Source organism: Aquila chrysaetos, chromosome 17 (assembly GCF_900496995.4).
Source record: "Aquila chrysaetos chrysaetos chromosome 17, bAquChr1.4, whole genome shotgun sequence".
Taxonomy (NCBI): domain Eukaryota; kingdom Metazoa; phylum Chordata; class Aves; order Accipitriformes; family Accipitridae; genus Aquila; species Aquila chrysaetos.
The window spans coordinates 15,584,692-15,609,282 of record NC_044020.1 but is presented as its reverse complement, the minus strand read 5'-3'; the positions used below and the strand labels follow the sequence as shown (position 1 = coordinate 15,609,282).

General features: G+C 41.0%; 1 protein-coding gene across 4 annotated transcripts; it reads right to left on the bottom strand.

The window, feature by feature from the left end:
- MGST1 (microsomal glutathione S-transferase 1) lies at nt 1-23,706 on the bottom strand. 4 transcript variants are annotated; one of them, XM_030041024.2, is made up of 4 exons: nt 23,581-23,706; nt 5,297-5,444; nt 3,087-3,181; nt 1-618 (listed from the first exon to the last, which is right to left on the bottom strand). In XM_030041024.2, coding segments are annotated over exons 1-4 (492 nt in total). In that variant the 5' UTR covers nt 23,583-23,706; the 3' UTR covers nt 1-371. The 4 variants fall into 4 exon arrangements, with proteins under 4 accessions (XP_029896884.1, XP_029896887.1, XP_029896885.1 ...); XM_030041027.2 differs by lacking the exon at nt 23,581-23,706 and adding an exon at nt 11,176-11,331; XM_030041025.1 differs by lacking the exon at nt 23,581-23,706 and adding an exon at nt 8,043-8,172.
- Nucleotides 23,707-24,591: the final 885 nt, after the last annotated feature.

Here is a 24,591-nt window from a genome sequence, read left to right as displayed (position 1 = left end):
TTTATTTTCCTCTTGTCTTTATTGATTTAGACTTCAGAGCTACAGCCAAAAATAGTGCATCTGTAGAAAACTGCCACACATGCTATCAATACAGCATCATTGCATGTTTAGAATCATAAGCACTTGACAAATCGCAAAGTGAACATTCAATCTAATATTTTGGCAATGCAGCCCATGAATAGGGAATACAGGAAGAAAAGACTTTTTTTTCCTCCAAAAAGAAATATTTCTGAACAGGAATGAAAAGCCTCTGTTTAAAAAATGAATTCCAGTCACCACAGAAAACTCATGCTGGCTTATTCAAGACATCAACATACGCTGCTGGAAACTTTGCATGGAATGTCGAATGGTACACAAAAGCTACGACTCTGCTACAGGTACAACGCTGTCTTCAGCACTTTGTATGCCATCAAGATGGTCACTGCATAGCCAACTGCCCAAGACAAACCTCTGCTGGGCTGGGGAAGAGGGATCAAATATGCAAAAGTGTGAACAATCCTAGCCCCAGCGAAGATCCTGAAATGCAGCAAGGCTGTGGACAGTTCAGGGCCACTAAGAGCATACAGTAGTCCAATGCCAAGAAACGGGACAATATTTTCAAGGTCATTCAGGTGGCCTCTGGGGAAAGAAGCAAAGTTGTTTTACAGTGTTACATTTTGTTGAATAAACCACTTCAAGCCTCATAATTTTTCAGCATCTTCAGAGCATGCTACTGTTAAGGCCCTAACACAACTGTTAGCTTCCTCTGCAGGGGGGATTTGATTCAGCTACTGAAATGATTTTGACATGTTCACCTGACATTGCTCTGGTCTCTCTTGCTGCACCCCACATTTTTAAGCTTCTGATCTTCTGTATGAAAGGTCTTAGTTTTTCCCTAGGATCGTGGTAATATTAGGGACTTACATGAGATATATGAGTGCACCTCGGTGTGCAAGAATCCAAGAAAAGGCAGAGAAGATAGCTAGAATTTTCTTGTAGCCTCTCGCAACTGAACATCAATTAAATGGATGACTACTACTAGACTTCATGGCCCAGATGGTCTATTCCAATCCCATAAACTCAGTCTGTAGTGTCCATAAAGAAAATATGAAATATCCTATATATGAAACATTCTATCAAATGTTCATGAAGCTCAATCATCTTGAAGAATGTTATTTTTGAGCATCTAACAGGTGTGACAGTTACGCTTTTGGTTCATTTTCTTCACTACTAAGCACTAAAATAGTCGAAAAATGTTTGAAATTTTGAAACCATAATATAATTTACTAAAAATGTGTTGAGACTGAACTCCAGATCTTGAAGTATTCTTTCACACCTCTTCCTAAACCTTCCCTGCTCCCTTTACCTCTTTAGATAAATTATACTTCCAGCCAGATTTACTGATTGAAAACAACATCTAAGCCTTACTAATTAAGTCAAATTTCACAGCCAACTAGAATCAGAACATGGTGCTGTTTTGCAGCTGCTTTCTCAACTCATTTATCATTACAAGGAAACATATCCTCCAGCTTCCCCCCCCCCCCCCCCCCCAAAGTACACTGAAGAAAGTAATGTCTTTTCTATACCCATAAACAGAACAAATTCCAGTCACTTACATAGAAGAGAAGCCATGCTAAATCTGTGTGGCATTATCTGTTGCCATGAAGCTTGCAAAAGAAAATATACTAAACTTCCATTAAGAACCATTGTTGGGAGGAGAAAATGGATGATGCTGCAACACCAATGGAGTAACTAGAACCAACCTGACTTACTAGGTCTGGGGAAGTCTGAACAACTCTGCAAAACAGCAACACAGGATTTGACAGTACAGTGTTTTAAAAATCTAATCTGTGTAAATGACTCTGTGAGGTGGTTGTCATTTCTCCAACGTAACAATTTGAGTTAAAAGGGCATCTGGTCGTAAAGTTAGTATCGACTTAGCTGTCCTCTTTGAATTTACAAATAGAAAGGAATTACTCCTCACCAAAAAGTGCCCATTTTTATATAACAATCAGCCAAGTTAAACAACTAACAACTCCCTGAACCACTCAGGGGGTGAAAAGGAAAGTTCAGAGCATCTTTACAGCCCATTGAGAATAGACTCTTCTGAGATTTTAATCCAGAAGAGACATGCATAAGTACATTAGCCTTCATGGAACCACAGTTGTCTACATTTGCAAGGATGCACTGTTCTGAAATCAGAGCTGATACTTATTTTCAAGATCTTCCCTAATGGTGGTTTAAATGAGAACAGTTCATTCACATTCAAGTTTTTGGTATAAAAATATATATAGCAAATAAACTGTTAGTTTCATTAAGAAATAATGATACAGAAAGCATTCCATTAAAGCCTTCCTTGTTAGCACAGGTGTATCAGACAGCATCTTGAAAGTTATGATTTTGATAACAGAAAATTTTGCCATCAGCTAAATAAAATTAAATAAGCTGCAACATTTAGCCCACTGAAATACAGCTTACATTCTGTCACGAGTCTTACAAAACAAAATACATACAATGCAGGTTGCACACTGCCATACTATTAATAGCATTATTCCAGAAGGCTGGTCAACTTCCCTGTACAACTGACACATTAGTGAGGAACCTTGATTCAATCCAGCAAAAAGAGCACAGGCTTTGACTCCCACGCTGTCCAATTTGCCAGAGTAACAGCTCTAGAGTTCCATGACTTTAACATAGTTTTACTCCTATTCTCCCTGTTAGTTCCTTTACACTTTAGGAAAAGATGCAACTATTGCAACTAGTGTTTAAATTATATAGAAAGCTGATTTACAATTAATGCACGCTGCTTCATACTAAATCAACTTACAGTCATACTTTACAATCTTCTCACCTCTTCCCCCATGCATACAGGATACTATCCAAGAGTTAGCTATTATAACCAGACAATGACTTATTAGTTTTAGTATGCATGCTGGCCATTTGAATGTGGAATGGTTTGTTCATTTAAACAAATTAATGTATTAGATTACTACATAAAGCAGCACAAAACACACACAGGCTTGCCAAAGAGAATGTGGTGAAATTAATTCCTTGATTTAGTATTATTCTGCTATTTAAAATAATTTTTAAAGACTCCTATGCATTACCTGCGTACACGTTCGACATCTGGATCAGTCCGCAGATTTTTTTTAGCACTCTCACCTTTTCCAAACACTGCTGTATCTTCTGGGTTGACAAATGCCTATTTCAAACATAAACACACAAGAGACATTAGAAGTCATAATGTTTCTTCTAGTCAAGGCAGCTTGCTATAAAGGTCACTCTTTTTAATGCCTCTATAACCTCACATAACTTTCCTGAAGTTAAATGCACAAGGAATAATATATTGTTCACTGCACTACTGTTTTCTTGAGCCTAGCCTGTATATAGCTTGCATGCTGACAAATTAATGTAATTTATGCATGTAGATAAAGCCTTCTTGTAAGATGGACAAGCATGGCAGATGACCGATACTCAGCCTGAAGTAATGCCAGTGGGCTGAAGGAACAGAGACCTGGAAGGTAGAATTACTGTCTGTACTGCCTAAGTCTCTTTTTCACTATTCTTGACAAATTATCTGAAAGCCCTTTTGGATCCATTCCTTCTTCAGAAGTCTACACAGCAATAGTATCCAAGAGATTTACTCCCATCCTCATTTATGACCAAGTAAGTTTCTCCCTCTCCTCTTAGGTACAAACTTTTCCACTTATATGACCTGTTATTAACTTCAAATACTGTAAGACACTACTTGAAAACAACATTTAATTCAGTGAATGCAGACTGCAGTAGATACCTCCTTGCTGACACACATAGCAACACCTGCATTCTGTGGACCGTTCAGGCTATGCAGGCATAAGTCAAGAAAACCTTTTGATTTTAGGAGAGCTACATGACTGCTTTCTGAAGCAGCCTTGATCCCTTTCTGTGAAATATCCTTGGCCTCAAAATTCTGGAGACATGTTATGAGCATCAGCAACGTTTTACCTTCTCTTGCTCCACTAACCGCTTTCCTCCATTTTTTCTTGGCATTAAAAGATGTTTTTAATATTAAATAGGAAATAAAAATTAATTTATTAATTTGTCTGTTTGTAATATTACTGTCTGTCATAAGAAAACCAAGTACTCCAAATTAATGAAGGCCCTGTTGTCACCTGCATACATATGGATCATAACACAGTATGAGCACTAATACAGGACTCCACTGGATCTACATATAGGACCCCTACAGCTGACATGCTTCCGCAAGTGCAAAAGGAAGTAAAGTTACGACACAGACATCTGCGTCCTTTTTTGAATGCACAGGACAGGCTGTATGCTCTACTATACTCCATCTTCCGCTGTGCCAAAGACCTAGAGAGCTATTAGAAACCAGCAGCAGCTCAAACGCTGTGCTATTAGGACCCCAGGAACAAGAGAACAGTTCAGCTGGGTTCTCTTGCACCCAGCAGGAACAAAAAGCAGCATTTCAACAAAACGAGTGCAACAAAATCCTTGAAGTACACACTGTCTTGCAGAAGCAGATCTCACAAGAATAGCCACATGGGGCAAACTCAGGGCTCTTTCAGCCCAGGACCAAGTGTTTCCAACAGTGGCCACGAGCAGATACCTAGAGAAGACCAAGAACAGGGTAAACACAACACAATGCTTCCCATGAGCGCTCTCTCCTAAGCTAGATGCAGCTTTTGCATTACTTAGTAAACTTCAGTGGATCTTTCATATACTTATCTAGCCTACACATCAATCCACATAAATTTTCAGTTTGCTTCTCATTCTAGAAAAAAAAATCAGGTTTTTTTTTAGATAATGACCTATGTGCAATGGGAAGGCTAAAACAATTAGGGAATGTAAAGAGCTTTAGAATTACTGGATGAAAGGGTTATAGAAGCATAAAAATCCACTTCATACCCCTGCTTTGACCCTACTAGTTAGTTATTCATGTACATGGCCCCGTATCACACTTTATTTGCTTTATAAATTGGGTACCCTGGACACTAGCTTTCTGCAGAAGACAGTGGAAATTAGAGTTATGAAAAACTCTTATTTAAAAATAACAGAAGTTATTTAGAAGGGTAGACTAAGTCAAACGCAACTCTAAGATACAGTATCATAATTATCTCATAATTAGGTTAAAGACATCGTCTATTTGAGACCAACAGAGGACCAGCACACCAAACTCAGAATATCATTAAAGGAGGGAGGAGGAAGAAAAAAAACCAGCACCAGCATTTGAAAGCTGAAAAGAAAACAAACTGTGATATCTCTGTATTTCAATAAAAATTTCAATCTATTCTACCAGACAGTATTCCCAATTTCTTACCTTTCTTGTGATTCTGAAGTATGCTGTTATAAGACTCATTAGCATCATTTTTAGAAGAATAATAACTGTATAGGTAGCATAAGCCCGGAAGACTTCATTGTCAATTAACTGGGTCAATTTAGCCATTTCCACACTTCTCACTGACGACCTTTAAAAAACATTAAAGTTAGGCTAACATCATAGCAATCCAAAGGTCTGACAACAAGATTGTCAGAATAGCCTTTTTTTTGAGCATCACTGCAATGACAGCACAATTTTGCCACTGTGAAATGTTTATTTTCAAGCAAACTTATTCTTCCTCAGTTTATTGTCACAATGGCATATTATAATACTTTAAGATGAGAAATACAATACTTTAAGATGAGAAACTATATTATCATTTAATATTTCACTTCCATTATATCTGTTTATTAAACTGTCAAAATATAAACCACCAAAATATTTAATGTAATGGCAGAAACAAAATTTAGTCACAGAAATCAGTACACTTTTGAAATAACATGTGGAGTTAGAGCAATTTTAGACCAATTCATTTGAACTAGTGAATTTCCCTAAGCAGTTACCAGGATAGAAAGATTGTGATGACATACTATTCATACTGTAGTGTTTAAAGAGTAAAATTAGTATTGCCTGCCTTTTTTTTTTTTTTGTAAAATGACACAATTATAATTGCACTTCAGCTTTCAAACTAACCAGTATCATCCCACCCAGCAATAACCTGTGATCAAACTGAGTTAAACATGCATTTTTCTTCTTTGAGACCTCGTTCTTAAAAATGGCTTTTAGCATGATTCACGGTCAAAGATTAAGTTGTAACAACAAAAAGCAGAGAACTATTTATGCTTTTATCATGGGAGGTTTAAGCTAATGAAGTCTCTTTCCAATGAGACCATATCAAACCCATAATCCTACGGAGGCGGTGCCTTTTATCAACACCATAAAGTTAAGAATGTGATGAGGACTGAATGCATGTAAAACAAAAGGCATGTCCCCTTGCACATTCAGTTTGTGCTCCGCATGGAGCATGGCTTTTGCCTCAGCAAGTGCTTCAATCATGCACTTAAGAGAGTAGGAATCCATAAAACTAGTATGTCTTAGCTTCACTCGAGACCAAAATAAATGTACTTTTTGTTACAGTTAACTTCATTATTTCCAACGATATAATTTTAACAATAGTAATAAAAAAGCTAATAATATTAACTTGATTACAGCTCTAGCAATCTCTCATCTTGCTTTCAGCATGGAGTCACTGCCAGCTATAGCCAAACAATGGAAATCAGATGAGCCGAGAGCAGTAGAAGACTCTCACTCTGAAGGCACATGCTTGGTGGGGAGGTGGGCAGGATGGAGGTAAGCAGCTGTTTGCTCACTGAAACAAATCTAGCCTTGCCTGGACCAGTCTGGCTGGGGTGATGGGATTTTGCTTCCTCTTTCATCCTTTCTAAAACAGTGCTTGGGTCACCGGGCCAAGCACTGGGTCTAGGGACTATGTGAAATTCAGTATAACTCTTCCTCCTTTAACATTACAGTACAGCAGTGTCCAAGATAATCGGCAATTTGGCAAGGATTTTTCTCAGCAACAAACAGAAACTGCAATTTTGAACTTTGTATCACAGCGGAAAGCGTGCATAGTTTCACACAACAACAGTCAAGTAAATCGATGGCGTCAGGGCATTTTTCCCTGCTGGATTTTAAAGCTATTCTGAAAACACATCCAAGCACTACGCAGAGTCATGAGAAACTGTTCACCAGCATGTCTATGTGTTCTTCCCACTGGAACTACACCACATTTACCCATTTTCCCCACTTGTAGAGTTGGCCTCTCCAAATTCTCACAAAGCCCAGGCCTTGCCTTCATGACGAAAAGGAAGTATACTGAAGAATTCATAGTTTTAACACCAGCAGAAATGCAAAAATAAACCCCGCATCCTAAAACAGCACAGGGCTTAAAGGGATATGCTTAGTAACACTACAAACAGCCTGATCTGCAAAGGTAGTACAATACCTCTCCGTGGTGCGAATGCGCAGCCCGGGCTCGGTTAAGCGCACAGGTCTAGATCCCACGCAACGGGTCTTAAAAGCCGGCGGGCAAAGGTATGTCAGCCGCTGCGCCCTCGGCGGGAGGGCAACTATGCTACCGTTCCCCTCACGCGTGACCGTGTCCCGGTGCTGGCGGACTGCGCAGCTGTGACCAGCGACACGAGCACCGGGACGGCCTTTTGTTGTTCGCTTGTCGCAACGCCGCTTTTCCAGGTGCGCTCGCGGCACACCTCCACTGCTGTTAACCGCCGGGCGAGGCCCTGCGCCCTGCCACACGCTCAGCTTCCACACCGGCAGGTCGGGCGGCGGAGCGCGGCCGCCGGCGCCGCTCCCTCGCCCAGGCCCCCGCCCTTATCGAGGCAGCCCGGCCTGCGCGCCGGCTGGTTTCCCTTCATTTCACCCCCCGCACGACAAGCAGGGGCAGGGGCAGGACCCGGCCCCGCGGGGAGCCCGCCGGCCGCCGCGGGCACCAAGCCACCCCCCCCGCGCCGCCCCCGGCCGCCGCCTGCGCGGGGCGACCGGCTCCGGCGCCCGCTGAGGAAAAGCCCCGCCGCGTTCTGCGGAGCGGCCCCGGCCCCGGCCCCGCTTCCCCGCACCCGCCGAGGGTTTCGCGCCCGGAAGGCCGCGGGGGCGGGGAGGAGGGCGGCAGGGGGACCTTCCGCTCCCGCCCGGCAGCGGGAGCCGCCATCGCGCAGCGCCCACCCACCTCGCCCGCGTCCCCTCGGAGAGCGCCCACACCGCCGCCAGCCCCGCTGCTCCCGGCCGGCCACTGCGCCTCCGCCCGCCTCGGGGCCCGGCCCGGCCCCGCCTCGCCTCGCCCCCTCGGGCGCGGAGGCGGGTCCCGGCCCGGCCCGGCTCGCCGCGAAGGCTGGCGGCCCCCGCCGCCCCCCGCGGGCCGCCGCGGCCTCCGGGGCCGGTGTGGCGGCGGGCACGGCGCCGGTTCGCCCGCGGCCGCGCACCCAGGACGGGCAGGGTTCAGGCCCAGAGCCCAGCAAACGTTACCTGGGAGGAAGAGAGGGAGAACCAGGAAAAACAAACAAGCAAGAAAAAGCCCTCCTGTCTGAACACCCCTGGACTCTGCGACGGAGGGAAACCAAAGACTGTGACCCAGCCGGGCTGCCTTAGAGGCACGCCATGTCCGGCGATTGCACAAACTCCCAAGCGGGCTCAAAGCTTACCTCAAAACTATGTAAAGCACCTGGAGTCTCAGTACGTTGGGCCCCTACATTGTTTTGGTGGATCTGAACTTTTACCAAAGGGAAAAAAATCTAGAAATGGCTTGCATAAAGGAACTTCAGGGCTGGCCACAGGCTTCTACCAGCGGGCTAGGATGTGGGGAAAGGTGGAAACCTGGCGTCCGAGCTTCCCACTGCTTCTTCAGAGAAAATTACGCTATTCCCACAGCACTCCTCCTCATCACCAGAGCAATGCTTGTGACTAAGCAGCTCATGATAAACAAGACTGAAGAACAGGGAGATAAATGTACTTGGGTGACCAGTAAAGGTTTCAGAAATAATCCTAAAGATGTGTACAAAGTCAGAAAGGGATACAATTTTTAAGGCTGCATCGTTATGGAAAAATTAGTCTTAGGTACAGATATTCAGCATTCACTGATGTTACTTCTGTGCTTCATGTCATGTTAAATACCTGTGTTTGTGTGCAGACCTTTGTGACTCTTCTTATTGATCATCAAACAAAGCAAAACTCGTTTGAGCAAGGACTGTAGTATCAGAACTTTTTTTAAACGTTGGTAGAAGTTGGGTTCAACAACCTTTATTCTTGCTAAGGACACAGCAAATAGTATTTCCACTGAAGTCAACAAAATAACTCGCATGAGCATGGATCCATCCCAGGGAATGGATTTGTTTTAAAAAAATGGAAGCATTTCTGCAGCTCGTAACTTACTTCAAGGTAGGAATGCTATCTTCACAAATTTTTGTACAACACCTAACACATAATATATCCGAATCACATAGTGTAATTAGTGCTACTGAAATAAAACTATAATTATTTTCTATTGCCACCTTTTCTGGTTTTTTATGTTTGACGTTCTAATCCTTATCCAAAGCCAGTTTAAAAAGAAGGTAAACTTGTTACGTTAACAGAGTTAAACTAAACCCACATTATTATACTTGAGAAGAAAAGCTGGTAATTTTTTTTATATGCAGTTTTATATGCAGTTCTCAGAACTAGACATGGAAATACCAGAAAGCCAGGAGAAAGGCCATTTTCATTAGTTGTAGGTGGGATATAAAGAGAAGCAGAAATGCAGCTAGAAATTCTACAAAAATCACACTTTCCTTTGGATTTCACATTCCTGTTTTACATGTTCTGGAAATTTAGATTGATCTATGTGACCTTAAAAAATGCTTCTGAGATTGGGAAAGCTTCTGTGTTCCCAGTCTCGAATTTTGAGGCCAACACCTTGTTAATTTTTTCCTACCATCATTTAATTCCCCTAATTCTAAGGAAGCTACAGAAAGAAGGTAAAAGGAAGGGAGGAGGACAAGAAGGGAGGGGAAAGAGGAAAGAAAAACAAAAAGAAAAAAAGAAAAATAGAAAAAATGAAAAAGGAAAAATAGAAAAAAGATTAAAAGGAAAGGAGAAAAAGAAAAAGAAGAGGGGGAAGGGAAATGAGAAAAGGAAAAAAGAAAAAAGGATAAAAGGGAAGAAAATAAGGGAAAAGACAAGAAGATAAAAGGAAATAAAATAAGAGAAAAATAAAAGATAAAGAGAAAAGGAGAAAGGATAAAAGAAAAATAAAGAAAAAGGAAAAACAGAAAGGAAAAAAGGGAAAGAGAAAGAAAAAGAAACAAGAAGAGAAGCCAATATTTCTTGCAGACCCCGAACCACTTAAGAGTGGGGAGGAGTCTAAGTAGAGTGCAAAACTGGGGCCATAGTCAGTAAAGCAGAAGTGAACTTGTGCTCAAGGTCTATTTTCTTCTCAAAGTTCAGTAGCAGCATAAAGTGCCTGTAGAACATTTGAAAACTGCTGTGATCTAAGTGAGGTTAGATACATAACTGTGGTGATAGTTGCTCCTGAGGGGCCCATTCTCACAGTCCTTACTCATGTGAATTGTCCCTTTGATGCTAATAGGATTACTCTTGTAAATCAGGGATGCCGTATCAGCCCGATGCCCAGGGTTATACTGATCATGAAGGGCTTGATCTTGCAAACCTCATTCATGTGAGCAACCCTTTTTCATGACAATTTTCCCATTGACTTGAAGAACTGTCCATATAGCCAGAGACAGGAGAATCAGGACACAAATTTAGGGTCAGCATAAAAGTAGGAATACAAGAGTTTTTCATTTAACCTCCAGCAAGGAACAGATACTCCCCAAGAAGGCCAGATAAGTGCAATCATTCTGGTTTGACTGCGGGGAAGGCGAGGGAGAGGCATGTATTGATCAGCCTTGTTCTTGCCTGTCTCCTTCTCTGGCTCCATTTATTCACCATAATTAGAGTGGTAAAGGAGGTACCAACAATACATTTTCGCCACACCTGAAACTTTTGTTCACCACCCCCTTGCTAATATAAATTAGTTGTTTCCTCAAATAGCTCTTCTGTAAAATAGACAAATTATGCCTCCTACATTAAATAAACCAATGATTTACGGAGTAAAACAAATCATGAACACTAAGACTCAGTCCATTTTTTAACTTAAAATCTGAAATACTGTTTAAATGCCAAAAGGAAAGTGTTAAAAAAACCTGTTTAGTATAACAGACCAGAGTCAGTTTTTGTGCTACTCCATTAAAACCTACACCCTCTAGTTATAAAGCACTTTCGCTATATCAGATGTTGCCACCTGTGTAATTCTGCTGTGATTCACATACTTCTGCTTCAGAAGATCTCAAAGTGCTGTCTGGTTTCTCTGGGGAACTGCTTCAAAAACAGCGAGAAAGGATCTTTCTTCAGTTAGGAGCGCTTCCTGCTGGGTGTAGCTCAGTGAAGGCATCTCTGGCGTAAGCTGCCTTTTGGTTGAGCTTCTAACTCCAGAACAGCTGTGTCCATCCATCTCTTTTATTCACGCCACTGTTTGGAGGACAACAGTTCTCAGTATTGGAATTAGGTTTTTTTTTTAGAATTCCAGATGCTCACTTATGAGACAGAAACAATAGTATATGATTTAAGTGATCAGCCACAGTGAGTGGTGACCAACAAGCGGTGAGAGAAGGTGAAAGGATACAATCTCCACAAAGAACAAGAGTGGTCATATCTGCTGATTGTCTGCTCAGTTATAGATCGTTAATGCGTTATTCGAAAACCCCACAAAGCTCATTTACTTGTCATTTAAAGAGACAATGAGGAAGATTATCCTCTAAAGTTGCTTACTGTCTTCAGTCAGGTAGCACCATTGCTACAAGGAACGTGCAAGGCAGGGATCAAAAATCAGAATGTGAACATATCATGAGAAATACTCCAACACATGAAAAGTATCTGTAGACTGTTGCCCTACACAGCTTGATGTCCCACTTGAGGAACAACTCAGAAAGGGACATAGGGAAACCTTTTCAGTAGGTCTATATATAAGCACATCGTGGACCATTTCTTGCCTTGATTCCTCTTTCACTGCATATGAACACTGCAGCAATGGTCTCGCTTCTGAAAATAAGTCTGCAGCACAGAACTACCTTTGCAGATGACAGTAATGCATATGTGGTGAGGTATATAAAGTCCCATGCTGTACTGAAGGGAAAGGGGCATTAACCTAAGCTTTTGTGATGCTGTTTGATCTGTACAACTCTTTTTTTAGGAAAGCAAGATATTGTATATCATTAAGGCCATGAGAAATTTGATATTATAATGCTCAGATGTGCCAATAAAACAGATTTTGCAGACACCACAGTAAGTTACTTTTAAACTAATCCAGTGAGAAGAGTTATTTGTTAAGCATTAATAAATACAGCTTGCAGAACAAAATCTGATCCTTTAAAATAACACTGACGTAGCAGAAGGAGAAAGATATTCATTGTAAAAGCAGAAAGGTTATCAAGTTTCACTTCACAGATTGAACAGTCAAAGTATAGAGAGCAAAATGATTTTTAAGACGTTGAGATTTTAATCATTACTAGAAGAGTCCAGTAGGTTTCCCTTGTTATTGTACTACTGCTCTGCTCTAGAGGCACAAGAAAATTATAAAGCTGGAGACCAAACTGGAAGATTTCTTGCTACAGTGCCACTCCAAATGGCTTACAATCAGTTTGAGTGAGCAACTGAGAAGGCAGAGGTGATAAAAAAGTATCCAGCAAGAAGCTGCCAAGGTGTCTCTGCAGACAAGAGATTCCTGGAAGTAAACAAGCAAAAGCTTTACAGATATTGGAGATACCTGTGGACACACAGACCTGGTATGTCTATAGACAAATAGGTAAAGTTATAAAATTAACTTTTAAAGTGCTCCCAAATCATACTGTGAGGTTTTTATACTCATGTAGATGTCAGTATTTATGTAAGGCAGTGAAAGAGCTAGGCCCTATGGATTGAAGCAAGCTCATTTTTCCATGAGGGTACTAAACCACTCTGTGATGGTCTGAACCTTTGGTCACTGTTAGTCTTAACCGGATTCATATCACAGTTGAATGTCAATAGGCTAAATGGTCCTGTGGCTCATTATTAATCATCTAAAATTGGAGTTTCATAACACATTATATATATATCACTGGTGGGATGTGAGCCATGTTTAGCTAGTAGAGGAGCTTCTGCCTGGCAGTTTGGAGATGCTTATGAAAGCTGAAGGCAGGCAAGGAGAGGTGCACTCCTGCGCAGGTGGTTATTTTTGGGGAGTAACCATCTGGAAGACAGAACTTAAGTGTTGCATGTAAGCACGATATTGATCAGTAGTAATCACCTGGCCTGCCAACTGGCATTTATCACTGATCTGGTGGTAGGACTGTGGGGGGGATTCTGTAGAAGTACTGGATCAGAGGATGAGGGGAGAGGAAACAGGCGCCCCGGCTTTTGGGTGTCAGTTGTCATCCTGCAGGAAATGAAGGCTGGAGATTCCTGCTTTCAGCAATTCAGCTGTCTCCAACTCACAGCTTGAAAGAAGTTGTGTAATGAATGCAGAGTGAGTACATTCTGCTCTGTGAGGAGTGAGTGCCCAAAATGTGCTTGTCTGGGAGTTAAATTTGCGTGTGACTTGTTCTTATGTAAGGGTTAAGAGGTAAACTGTGTAGTCAGTGTGAGCCAAACATCATTGTTTTAAAAAATCAATTATCTGCAATTATAAGGCCTACGCCAACAGTACCTTTGCAGTATGCAGAGCCTCCCAGGTAGCACAGCTATTTTTATTGGCAACCTCCCCTCCCCCAGCTCTCTGTACAGAGCCAAGTTTAGAGTCAGCAAAATTACTTAGAACCAGCACATTTTATCCCCAATAGGCCAACCAACCACAATTAAACTGTATTACCATACATTAGGCTTTAAAGGGGTTCCTTTACTGCAGTATATAAAAGGCTGTAAGGAGAGACAGAGAGGGAAAGGAGAAGACAAACATTTGACATGTAATGGGTTAAAGTCCTCCCTGATGTAAGTCCATTGACTTCAGTTGGCTAGGGATGAATACAGACAATTCAATATTTAACAATCAGCAACTTTTGCTTAGTTGGCAAGAAAAGGAACAATTTAAGGTCCAGAGCCTTCCCTGTGCTCTTTCTGTCTTCCTGAATCTTCACTGGGTTGCAGTCGCTCCCTGCTAACAGGAACGACACTCTGCAGGGTTGGCTGTTGGTTTTTTTCTGCTGTGGTGCAAGATTACTCCTCATGGTTTTATGGTGCAGCAGTAGACTTTAATAGTCACCTGAGACAATTATTCAGATACTGTATTGTGCAGTAAGATTGCTTTTGAACAGCTGCAGAAATACTTAGCAGAGACACACTCCCTAAAGCCCTGGGATGGGAAATAAAAACAAACAAACCACAGCAGCAAGACAAGCGTCTGCATCTTACTCTGTCTTTTAGCTTGTAAAAAAAGGAGTTGTGTAAGTGATTTAAAAGTTAATTGGGACAGGGACCATTTTTCATTTAGTGGTCCATATAACGCCCAGTAATAAGAGGCTACAAATTCATATTCAGTCACTACCCAAACACACATCCTCTCTGGGCAGAGTTGTGACCCAGTGTATGGTGCTTTGCCAGGCAATTCTCATTAAAAAGATAAAGAGGTGATAAGGTAGGGATGCAATTATTCTCTCCAGTAGTGATGATGTTCTTCGGTGCAATCCCATTTACAAAGAACATCACAAAATCATATGTTCCTCTGGTAGAAATGGGCAATTTTCTTTCTCATAGCTTCAACCTTGCCATTCTGATGAGTACTATGCCTTAACAAAAATACCATTTCTTCCCCCCCCCCTCAAGCCATGATAACCAGCATGTCTCTGTTACACTCTGTTGCAACTAATTAATTTCCCTGCCATTGCAATTCTGACTAGTCCTGGTGAAAATCTTTTGGCTGATATAACACGTTGTGGCTTAGCTTGATGCTCTATGTTGTTTTAAGTCTCACTGTACACAGGGATATTCAGCTGCACTGTCTATTTAGCTTGAATAAAGAGGGCTCATAAACACATAAAATTTTATGGAACCTCTTAATAGCTATCTGGTCATCAAATCCTGCCTCCAGCTCTGGACTCAGGAGGATCTGGCAGTATAGCAGAGGGAGAGAAGTACTCTTGCTTAGTTTGGTCTCTGAGAAGGATCCCTGCTTCTTTTTTGATGCAGATGGGCAGTTGGCGAGGGCTCAGTAGGCTCTGCTAACCCCCTCCTCCACTGCATTCTCTTAAGACACAGTTTGAACATTGCCTCAGCATTTTTCTCCCAGGATGACCCTGCAGGCAAAGTCAAGCTGGGACAATGTCTTGTGCTAAATATAGTGCATGATATGTTGGGAATTTAGTGGCTGAAAGACTGCTTGTTCACTTTTTACTGATGTGTGCTTCAGTGAAGTTGCTCTTGATTTATAGCTGGATAAGCAAAATCAGAATCAGACTCTTGCTGCTCATTTCTGTGGGAGCAGGACTGGGCCTTCCATGCTCTTGTGCTCATTATATAGCTCAGTATCAAGTCTCACAGCTTTGATTCATAGAGTTCTCTTTAATTTGGTACATGCAGGCTTCCAGACTACATCACACAGCAGCAGGATAACAATCCTCAGGAGAGCATTTCAGTTTGAGGAATTCATGAAGAGGGTGACTTTGCTGCTTACTTTCAATGACACTTGTGGAATAGGAAAGAGAAGAAGTGAATGAAATGGAATTGCCAGCCTGTTTCAAAATGTATGCTCTATTATACAGGAGATGACAAATAGCATCCTCAATAACATAGTTCTGGTAGCTATGCAAGTTTTTGTTGGGTTGTTGTTTTATCCCTGCTGTAATCTGTCTTTTCACATTTAGGGCAAGTTTTTCTTACCTGTGCACACTGCACACAGGAGCTCTGAAATACTGCCTCGTGCCCTTCTGCAGAGAAGGTATCCACAGGCCTTGCCCGGGGTGGAGATAAGCATGAGGAACAGAGCCTCCTTCTGCCATGCAGCAGGGAAAGACCTTGAATTCACCTGTTTCCTCCTCCCATCTCCAGCACTCTGAGCAAGTGTGGAATTCAGAGCAGGAGAGAAGTCGTCACATTGTGAGATGGTACAGATCTAGGGCAGGTCACTTCCTCATGGAGCAAAACCGTGTTTCTTCCTGCTGCTTTTCTGAGCCATGAAAAATTGTATGTGCCTCCTTACATGGGAAGGATTGCAAAGCAATAACCCTGCCTTCTTTCGGCAGGAATGAGCGACTCTCCTATTGGCTAAGGCATTTTACTATATATTTGGGTATATTGAAGCTCAGGGAAAAATACATCCTTGACAGTAGCTATAGTGAATCATCAATATATGTGTACATATAAAATGACTGTAGGAGCTCTGCAGCAAAAGAGGATGAGAAAGTGTTCCTAAAAGAAAAATAATCAGCTTCCCTCTGAGGATAGCAGGATTTTGGCCCTTTCCATGGAAGATTGGCTTCCCAGCCTGATAGCTACACCAAGAGTATTGGGAACTGAGCTCTTGATGCTCTTTACTCCATCCTAATTTCCACACAGATACATATTTGCAAGGGGCAATATTGGCCTCTAATGGTAGCATGAGCTGTCTTTGTACAGGAAAAACTGCTTTCTTGTGAAGCTGAGTAAGGGATTTTGGTGGGATTACATGTTGAAGAGAGTTGGAGAAATGTGATTGACCGTATCCTAAGAACAGAACAAAGCAAAGGTACCTGACATACATCCTCCTCCTAGTCCATGTCATATTGCACTGGCAAAAGTGTGCCAGAGTATGCAGATCATGACCTAGACTTTTAGCTCTAGTGAAGTAAAGAAGCTACAAGAAGCCACAAACTGAGGATTTCTATACAGTGAGGGACCCATCAGATGATCTTACTGACAAAAATTGTCAAAAAGTTATTCAGTAGCAGTCATATTCATGCCTTTTACATATTTTCTTCCTGAAACTTTATAGCCCTTTTGACTTCAGAGAAATCATCTAGGAAATGGATCTCCAACAGAAATTTTTCAAAGCGTTCTTTAACCCTTTTAAGGCATGTTATATGTGTATATATTTTTATGTTTTGTGCTGTACTGCTCAGGCTCAGCAAGGGATCATGAAGAATAATGATCTTGCTCAGCTGTGCACAGTATGGAGCACTGTGCATGCAGTCACACTGAGGCCAGTTATGCAGTAGTTCATGAGATACAAACAAATAGAAGTTGATTCAGTAATAATAATATGGTCCATATTGGCCAAGTTCAATTTGTAATGCTTTGTACTGAGTGGAGAGTTACCTGATTAATCAGATAACTAAATCTGAGGTTGGACAGGCAAATGACAATCTTCTTAAAAGGGCAGATAATACTTAGTATGTTGCTCCTTCCCTCCTTATTCCAAGGACAGGAATAGAAAAGCTTGTTATACCCCCTCAACAATGACCTGAATGAACTACAAGAGGGGTGAGAGACTAACCAGTCAATGACGACAACTCAGTTCTTGGATCCTCCTGTGAAGCATGACAAAAATCTTGCTGCAACAGTCACGTACTGTCATTTGCTGGGAAATGAACTAAGATCCTGAACTTGTTTCAACAGCCAACTGAACAATTAATTGTCAGATGATGACTTTTGGTCGCTAGCCGTCCTGACATTATGATAGCAGGGATAAAGATTTGATCCTCCAGTTCTTCCTTGTGGGCTTCATAAATGTCTCTGTGTGCAGTAGCTTTTGGTCTTTCAGATTGTGATCTGAAGTCTGCCAAAGTCAATGAAAAGACCAACTACTGTAGACCTTGTGTTCAGTAAATGTTAAATATCTTTTTCCAGAAAACTCTATCTAAATTCAATGAAGTTCAAGTCCATGAATCATACGCCGTCCTTCTAGCTCCATGTCATCTGGACTTCAGTGACCTAGAAACCAACAACTGTCTCACTTCAGTAGCTCTGTTGAAACCTGTTGCTGAGTACCACGCCCAGGTGTTCACAGGGTGGTTTTTATTACAAGCATCTGTTATAACACTTAATCCATCCTTATCAATGGGCAGCCCTTTGAAGAGGAAGCTTCAGATGCTGTGCTTGCTCTAGGATGGAAGCCAAGTTCTGTCCTCTCTTGCACTGAAACTGACTTCTTCCTAGGCAAGACTGCAGGATTTGCCCCTTAACTTCATAGCAGTTACATAATTAACTTGTAACAGAGTTAGTTGACTATCCCTAGTTTGGGGGTGTAGTTTTTTCCCATCCTTCTTTCATTTTCCTCAGCTGTTAGCACTGCACTGCATGACGCACTCAGTCACTTCATTGCCTTCCCAGTCTACAGCAATCAAAGCTAACGGCTGTTCAGCAGCATAAATGAACCCCTTTATCTGCCCTGCATAACCTTATAACCCAAGGGCGGATTCTAGCCCCATATATTTAAATTAGGTGTATGTTCACCATTACTCTTAGTTTATGTTTTCTTTAAATCTTTCATGAAGTTACTTCAGTTATTTAATTCTGAATTTTCAGGTGCACTGTTTCATTTTTAGCCTCTAAAAGCCCCTCTGAAATTGTGCCCACTCTACTTTTGAAGGCAGTTCAGGGGCTCTTATCACTCCTTCTTCCCACTCAGTATTCCCTCTACTCTTCCTGTGACAAGGCAGATAAATTGATATTAATGCTACATAAGGGCGGTCAAGGGCACATTACAGTGGCCTGATTTGCCTGAATGCGGTCTTTCTGCTACTGGCCTTCCACAGAAGGTCCTGTTAAACTCTGTGGACATTCCATTAATTCTCTGAGCATCAGCGCAAGTTTCCTTCCTTTACTAAATTTTATTGAATAAACAAGCCACCTAGAAAGTTTCATGACCTTTTACCATATGTTCAGAAACACATAAAATGTAACTATTGCTTAATGGGCTGATACTCACTTGAAGTCAAGTCCTTTGACTACCATTCTTGCAGAAATAAGAGTAGTTGACTTGTTACTTCCACTGCAATAGACCTGATCCAAATCCTATCGAAGCCAACAGATTTTTTTTTTTTCTAACTTGTGGGATATGGCTTACATTCAGCTTAAGTGGCTCACAAGGATTTCAATTATTTTTATGCTTTTGAAAAATAAGCCCAGTCACAAGTAGTGGCACCTCCTTTAAACCTGAATTTTCCCAGTGATAAAGAAGATTCACAGAGTGGATGTTGAATGAGTAGGGCCTATCCATAGTTGAACTCTCACAAGTGCAGAGAGTGATAGCAATGGCATATATTTCCTAAGAACTTTACCCTACAACAGCTAGAGATAACTTATCAGAATAAACACTGATGGGACAAAGTTTCCATCTAGTAAGTGCATGCCAGCTAGGAATCTCAACATCTCTTATAAAGCAGCAAACTTAATTTTTCACTTCTGCACTTTTGTGCAATAGTTTTAACAAAGAATACTGGTCGGCTCTCTGTGTAAATTCCTTAGAGAATCAAAGTTCATTGTATAACACTGGAAGGAAGGAAAATAGTATTGTAATGTCTTTCTGCAGAATGAGTGGTGGTTAAAATGTACTAGCCTGGGGTTTTCTTCGAGTCTTTTATCAGTTTGATTTACATATCGGCAATGGTGGAGGATTAGGACAGGTTGTAATGAAACGTGGTTTAATTTCTCCACTTTTGTTGAGGCATCAATGCTCTAAATGTAGCATGCTTTATTAAAAATAACATAAGTACTGTTATTTGATATTTTAACTGGAGCAGTAGCTGCATGTTCCAGTTTAGCTACATGCTTTAAAAAAATAAAATAAAAGTCAGACATGTCACACCACCTAAAAGTGGATATATATGCTTAACTGTTCAATTGCATTAATGTCAATAATGTGTATATATTGTACACAGATTTATATATGACCATAACTCACTGCAAGATTCAGGCTTATGCTGGAGCAGTAATAATTTTTTTTTTTACTTTTACTACTAGTTTAACAAGCAATAAGAGAGGATGGTGGGAAGATTCAAAGGCTATACTTTATACATGCTGAGGCCTGATTATGTACTGCACAACCTAGTGATGATTCCTGTTACATTTATGGAAATACCTGAAAGAAACTACAGAGCAATTTGGGTAGAAGGTTCAGGTATTTATGGAAGCTCCCTGTGTTGGCCTTATGGGGACTGGGTGAGTTGAATTTCTCCCACAGCGCTTAACTTCTTCCTTAAAACCTGCAGAATTTGACTCGTGCAATTCAGCATTGTTGATTCTTGTGATCATGTTGCAAGTTCTTTGATATTTGATGTTTTTCCTGAAATCCAAATCCTTCAGGCAGGTGAATCTGTGAGAATTTCTCTTGGTAATCCTTTGTGCTAATAGGGGAGGAGGGAGTTAAAAAATGTGGCCGAGTACAGCCTTAAAGGTCAAGCCAACAGAACACATAACACTGAGAAACAATGCTCTCATTTAAAAAAGGAAAATCCATTATAAATATTTTCACTTACAGACTTTGCTTTTTCTAGACCTGGGTTTTTTGGTTTTTTTTAAATTGGTTTACTTCCTGAATCAGTTACTTTGGCCTTAGCTTGGGTCAAAGGTTTGGCAATTGTTTCCCCTCATTTTTATTTTAATTAGACTATCCCTGATTTTTATATTCTCTCTCAAAAGAATATTAAAAAACTGCAAATTCTGCAAGGCCTACTTTTCTGGTCAGTACAGAGTGCCCTCACATCACATTGCTCTTAATGGAAATTAATTGTATCACGCCTAAAGACCTTGGAGCAATTTTGTAGATATTAGATTCTTAGACATCTGTGGTGTTTTATTATTGATTAAAGAATGAGAGGAAATCTCATGGCTTAAGACCTTGTGCTGGGATTTATGAATTACTTTTTTTCCTATGTGACCCTTGGCAGGTCATTGAATCTGTCTTTCAGTTTCCCATCCGTGAAGCAGGGAATAATGATGATTTTCTGCTGCTGCTCTTTGTCCATCATGCCTACTTAAATAGTTCGCTCTTTGGAACAGCTCTTGTTACTTGCTAGTGCAAAGAAATCTCATTCTGAGTTAGGATCTGGAGCTGTAATACAAATAATTAATATCAGCATTAAACAGTCAAAGGTATTACATCCAAGATGCATTTGGCCTGAGGCCCACATAGTTCTTAAAATGATGGATTTTTAATTGATTATTTGGAATGAGACCTTTTCTCAGACTAGCTAAATCACTTAAGACCCACGCACGCTAGCTATATTTAGAGGCGAGGAGGTGGCAGAGTAATTCTTAAAGTTCTCTGTTTCTAATAACCCAGGTGAGTGACAGTCTGTGAGTGCTGCCTCTTTTAAAACAAACATGACTCACAGCCCCCAGGCGGCAAGCATGTGCAGGTTAGAAATTGTATTGAACTGTCCACATTCAAGAAACAATGGAATACAGCCATAATCATAAACATTTAATTTAATAATTTCAGGTTAGTACAAGAGGGTAGGCATACTAATGGCTTGGCATCTATAACAGCAAAATGCAAAAAGGCTGTGTAAAATCTGTGTGTGGGGTTTAAGGTGAGTCTGGAGTAAAAAAGGCAATATTTTCATCCCACAGCATACCCTGATGCTTTCAGAAAGCAGAGATGTAACTGGAGTATCAGGCATTGTTATGAATTCTGCATAAACTACATCTTTACAAGAATAAGATTATCTCCAGCATCCAAATCAAAGGGTAAATGTAAATGGCCTTCTAGGTGCACTGATATTTAATTCTCCTTGAAACGGCCCCCCACATATATGGCTGTTTCCCAGGCATTTCTTGTCCCAAACAATTACTAGCACCCAGGAATGATCTTTCTCTCTCTGAGAGAGCGTACATAGTGAAATGAAGCTATGTCCTTAGAAACTGCCAGGGAGGTGCAAAGGAGGAGTGAGTACCAGCCTAGCCTTTTCACATCTGGGACCAAAGCTAAAAATAAGCAGCAAAACAGGGATATGCTGGTTTCCCAGTGGGAGTAGAATACTGCTGTCTTCTTGAAAGATGCTTTATGTCACTTTTGCTCCTGGGGACAATGGGCCCAAGTGATTCTTATTTTGTGTCCTAAGCTTGTCACTGACCTCGGCACCCAGCCACGTTGCACTGTTTTCTGTGAGATTACCCAAGGCAAGCTTATCTCTGGGAATCTAAGACAGTATTGCCAGGAACTCCCACTGATGCAACAGCTTGCTTTCATCACTGCAAAGTTAAAAGCAGACTTTGGTCTTAACTGCAATAACAATGCTTGGCCAGGCTCTGGAATAGCTGCATCTTTGTTCCAGCCCGTTCTCATTAAGAAGTTAATGGCTACATGAAAAATGAAGCCAGTTCTAACTACTTAAGGTAGTTTCACCAGAAATTAGATATGCTCCTTCTTCCCCCAAATCATTGCCTCTTTTTTAATAGTTCTCATGTTTCATTTCCAAGAATTTGCATTCAGTGAGCATGAAGTGATATTTTTGTGTAGTTTGCCAGTTAGTTCAATACACGTAGCAACACTGAAAAGAAGTTAGGTCGAAGACACAATGCAGAGGCTTTGGTTCAGAATTTCCTCGCCTCCTTGCTTCCTTTAGAGCAAACACAATACTGATTTTGTATTTGCCTCCCAGTTCTGTTTCTTGGCATTGAACCCAGTGACAGGTGAGAGCTAGGCATAATACCTGCTTAATGGCAAGAGCACACTCAGCTCTGCTACTGCTAATGAAAACTCCTCATGTCAAAAAATCAGGTAAACACTACTCAGTGGTTTTGCACCAGATTAGGAATCTGTGCTTTTTAAAACGTCTCCATGTGGACTTGAGGGAGCTGACAGCCCTGGAAAATAAAGACCCAGCACCTGTAGCGAGGAGTTGGTAGTGGAAGCTGTTCAGTGTCCTCCCGCCTAACTGCAAACGTGCCTTCAATTCTGACCCACTTTACTAGGTGGTATCTCATGTAATCCTTTGTCTTTTTAAGATTTATGTGTGTAAATAACTGTATAATACTTATATATAATCTCTCCATCAATGTAAATAGGCAACCAAGCTCTGAAACTACCAGGGTGTACTAGATATAAGGTTCATCTGGTTCCTGGGGGTGTTGTACCAGTTAAGATCAGCTTATTAAAAGTACGGGAAGACTGAGAATTAGTAATATGTGCAATGTGTGGTGCTTTATGTAATATCTCTTTAACTGGCAGTATTTCGTTCAAGTTATTGCCTAAGATTCAGATTCTGTTCTGCTTTCAGAAGTTCCTTTATTTCCACACCACTACAGTTAACTGTTTATTTGCAGCTAACCAAATTGTACTACTCATTGCCTTTGTCAGTTTGGGCTGGTCAGCTTACAGTTGCTAAATATCTGAAGTACAAAATTTAACATCTTTTCCAAACATTTGTTGCTCAAAATTAGTAATTCTATATATAATTTTCATTGTCTGTGTAAATATCCAGTCCGTCTTTGTATCTTGTCAAGTTCCTGGCTTCCAAAAGAAATTAATTTCAAAGTCCAATTATATGCTGGGTAAAAAGGTACTGTTTTTCACGGTTGGATTTTATTCTTCCTAATGGCATTGAATTGAATTTGTCTGCTGATTCTGTATTATGAGACAGTGAGAAAATAAGCTCCCTGTATCTTAGTTACTGATACACACTTTCAGGTTTATGTGTTTTATAAAGGACAGTCTTATTATCCTTATTTAAATAAGAGACAACAGTTTCAGGGATAGATGCAGTGATTAGCAGATGAATCATACTTACATTTCAAGTTAATATTCTCAGGTTTTTTTCTTCCTTAATACTTGCTATTATCACAACCAACTTCCAAGAAAGGCTTTCCATCTGCTGTTTGTGACTGCCCACTTTACCTGCTATAGTGAACCCTTCTCTCCCAACCACACTGGCTCCAAAGTGCAATAGAAACAGTGGAAGATTCCTATTGATTGCAAAAAGCCTGTAAACAGGTCATGGTGAAGTGCAGTGTTAAAGGGACAGTGTTCTTCCCCCCCCCCCCCCCCCTTCTAACTCAGCCTGGGAAGATTTGGCACAATTTGCAGATTGCTTCAGTCTCTCTGCCCAGGATTTAGTTTTATTAATATATGTAGAAGTATAATACACAAGGTGACTTTTTCTCCTAAACCCGGGATTCTTTTAGTGCCTGTTTATTCCCATTAAGTTTCTACTTAATAGGCTGTTGCCCTGAGTTGTGGCTTCTGTTTTCTACAAGAACTAACTTGCTTCATTTGTCTGCCCCCACAATCCCATATAAGCCATTAGTTTAATCAGTCCAACTCTTGAGGAAGCTGATAAATCAACAGTAGTCTAAACCCCAGCCTCCCTTCAAGTGCCAGCCTATGTCAAAGGGCTTTGGAGTTCATGCCATTCTGTGTAATGGTCTCTGCCCTGGGAGGATGGAGAAAATACAGCTTGATAGCTGACGAATGTTTGAGATTCTTTCTCCTTCGGAGCAGGATTGTGATTTTCCTGCATTTCAGTAAAATACTTAAAAGCTAATTTAGTCAGTGGTGGTGGTTAGATGTGGATGCTTGACCACTAAAAACTGAACTGGCAAGCTACACGCTCCTTTCTCCTTAAAGTCACTTAAGAGAAGGGGAAATGATTATCTAGAGTGAGCTGTCAACCTTTATGCCAGCTTTCCTCCTGATATGATTTATAAAACAGCTAAGATAACCTCTGGGGGGGAGCTTTGCAATGGAAATAGCAAGTGATTCTTATTCTAATGAACATAACACTGTCACAAGTTTAAAGTTC

What these genes read in the sequence shown, in the direction of transcription:
- MGST1 (XM_030041024.2), bottom strand. An exon ending in ACTTCAGAATCACAAGAAAG is followed by an intron (nt 3,182 to 5,296) that starts GTAAGAAATTGG and finishes TGTTTGAAATAG; the next exon opens with GCATTTGTCAACCCAGAAGA. An exon ending in GATGTCGAACGTGTACGCAG is followed by an intron (nt 619 to 3,086) that starts GTAATGCATAGG and finishes TTCTTTCCCCAG; the next exon opens with AGGCCACCTGAATGACCTTG.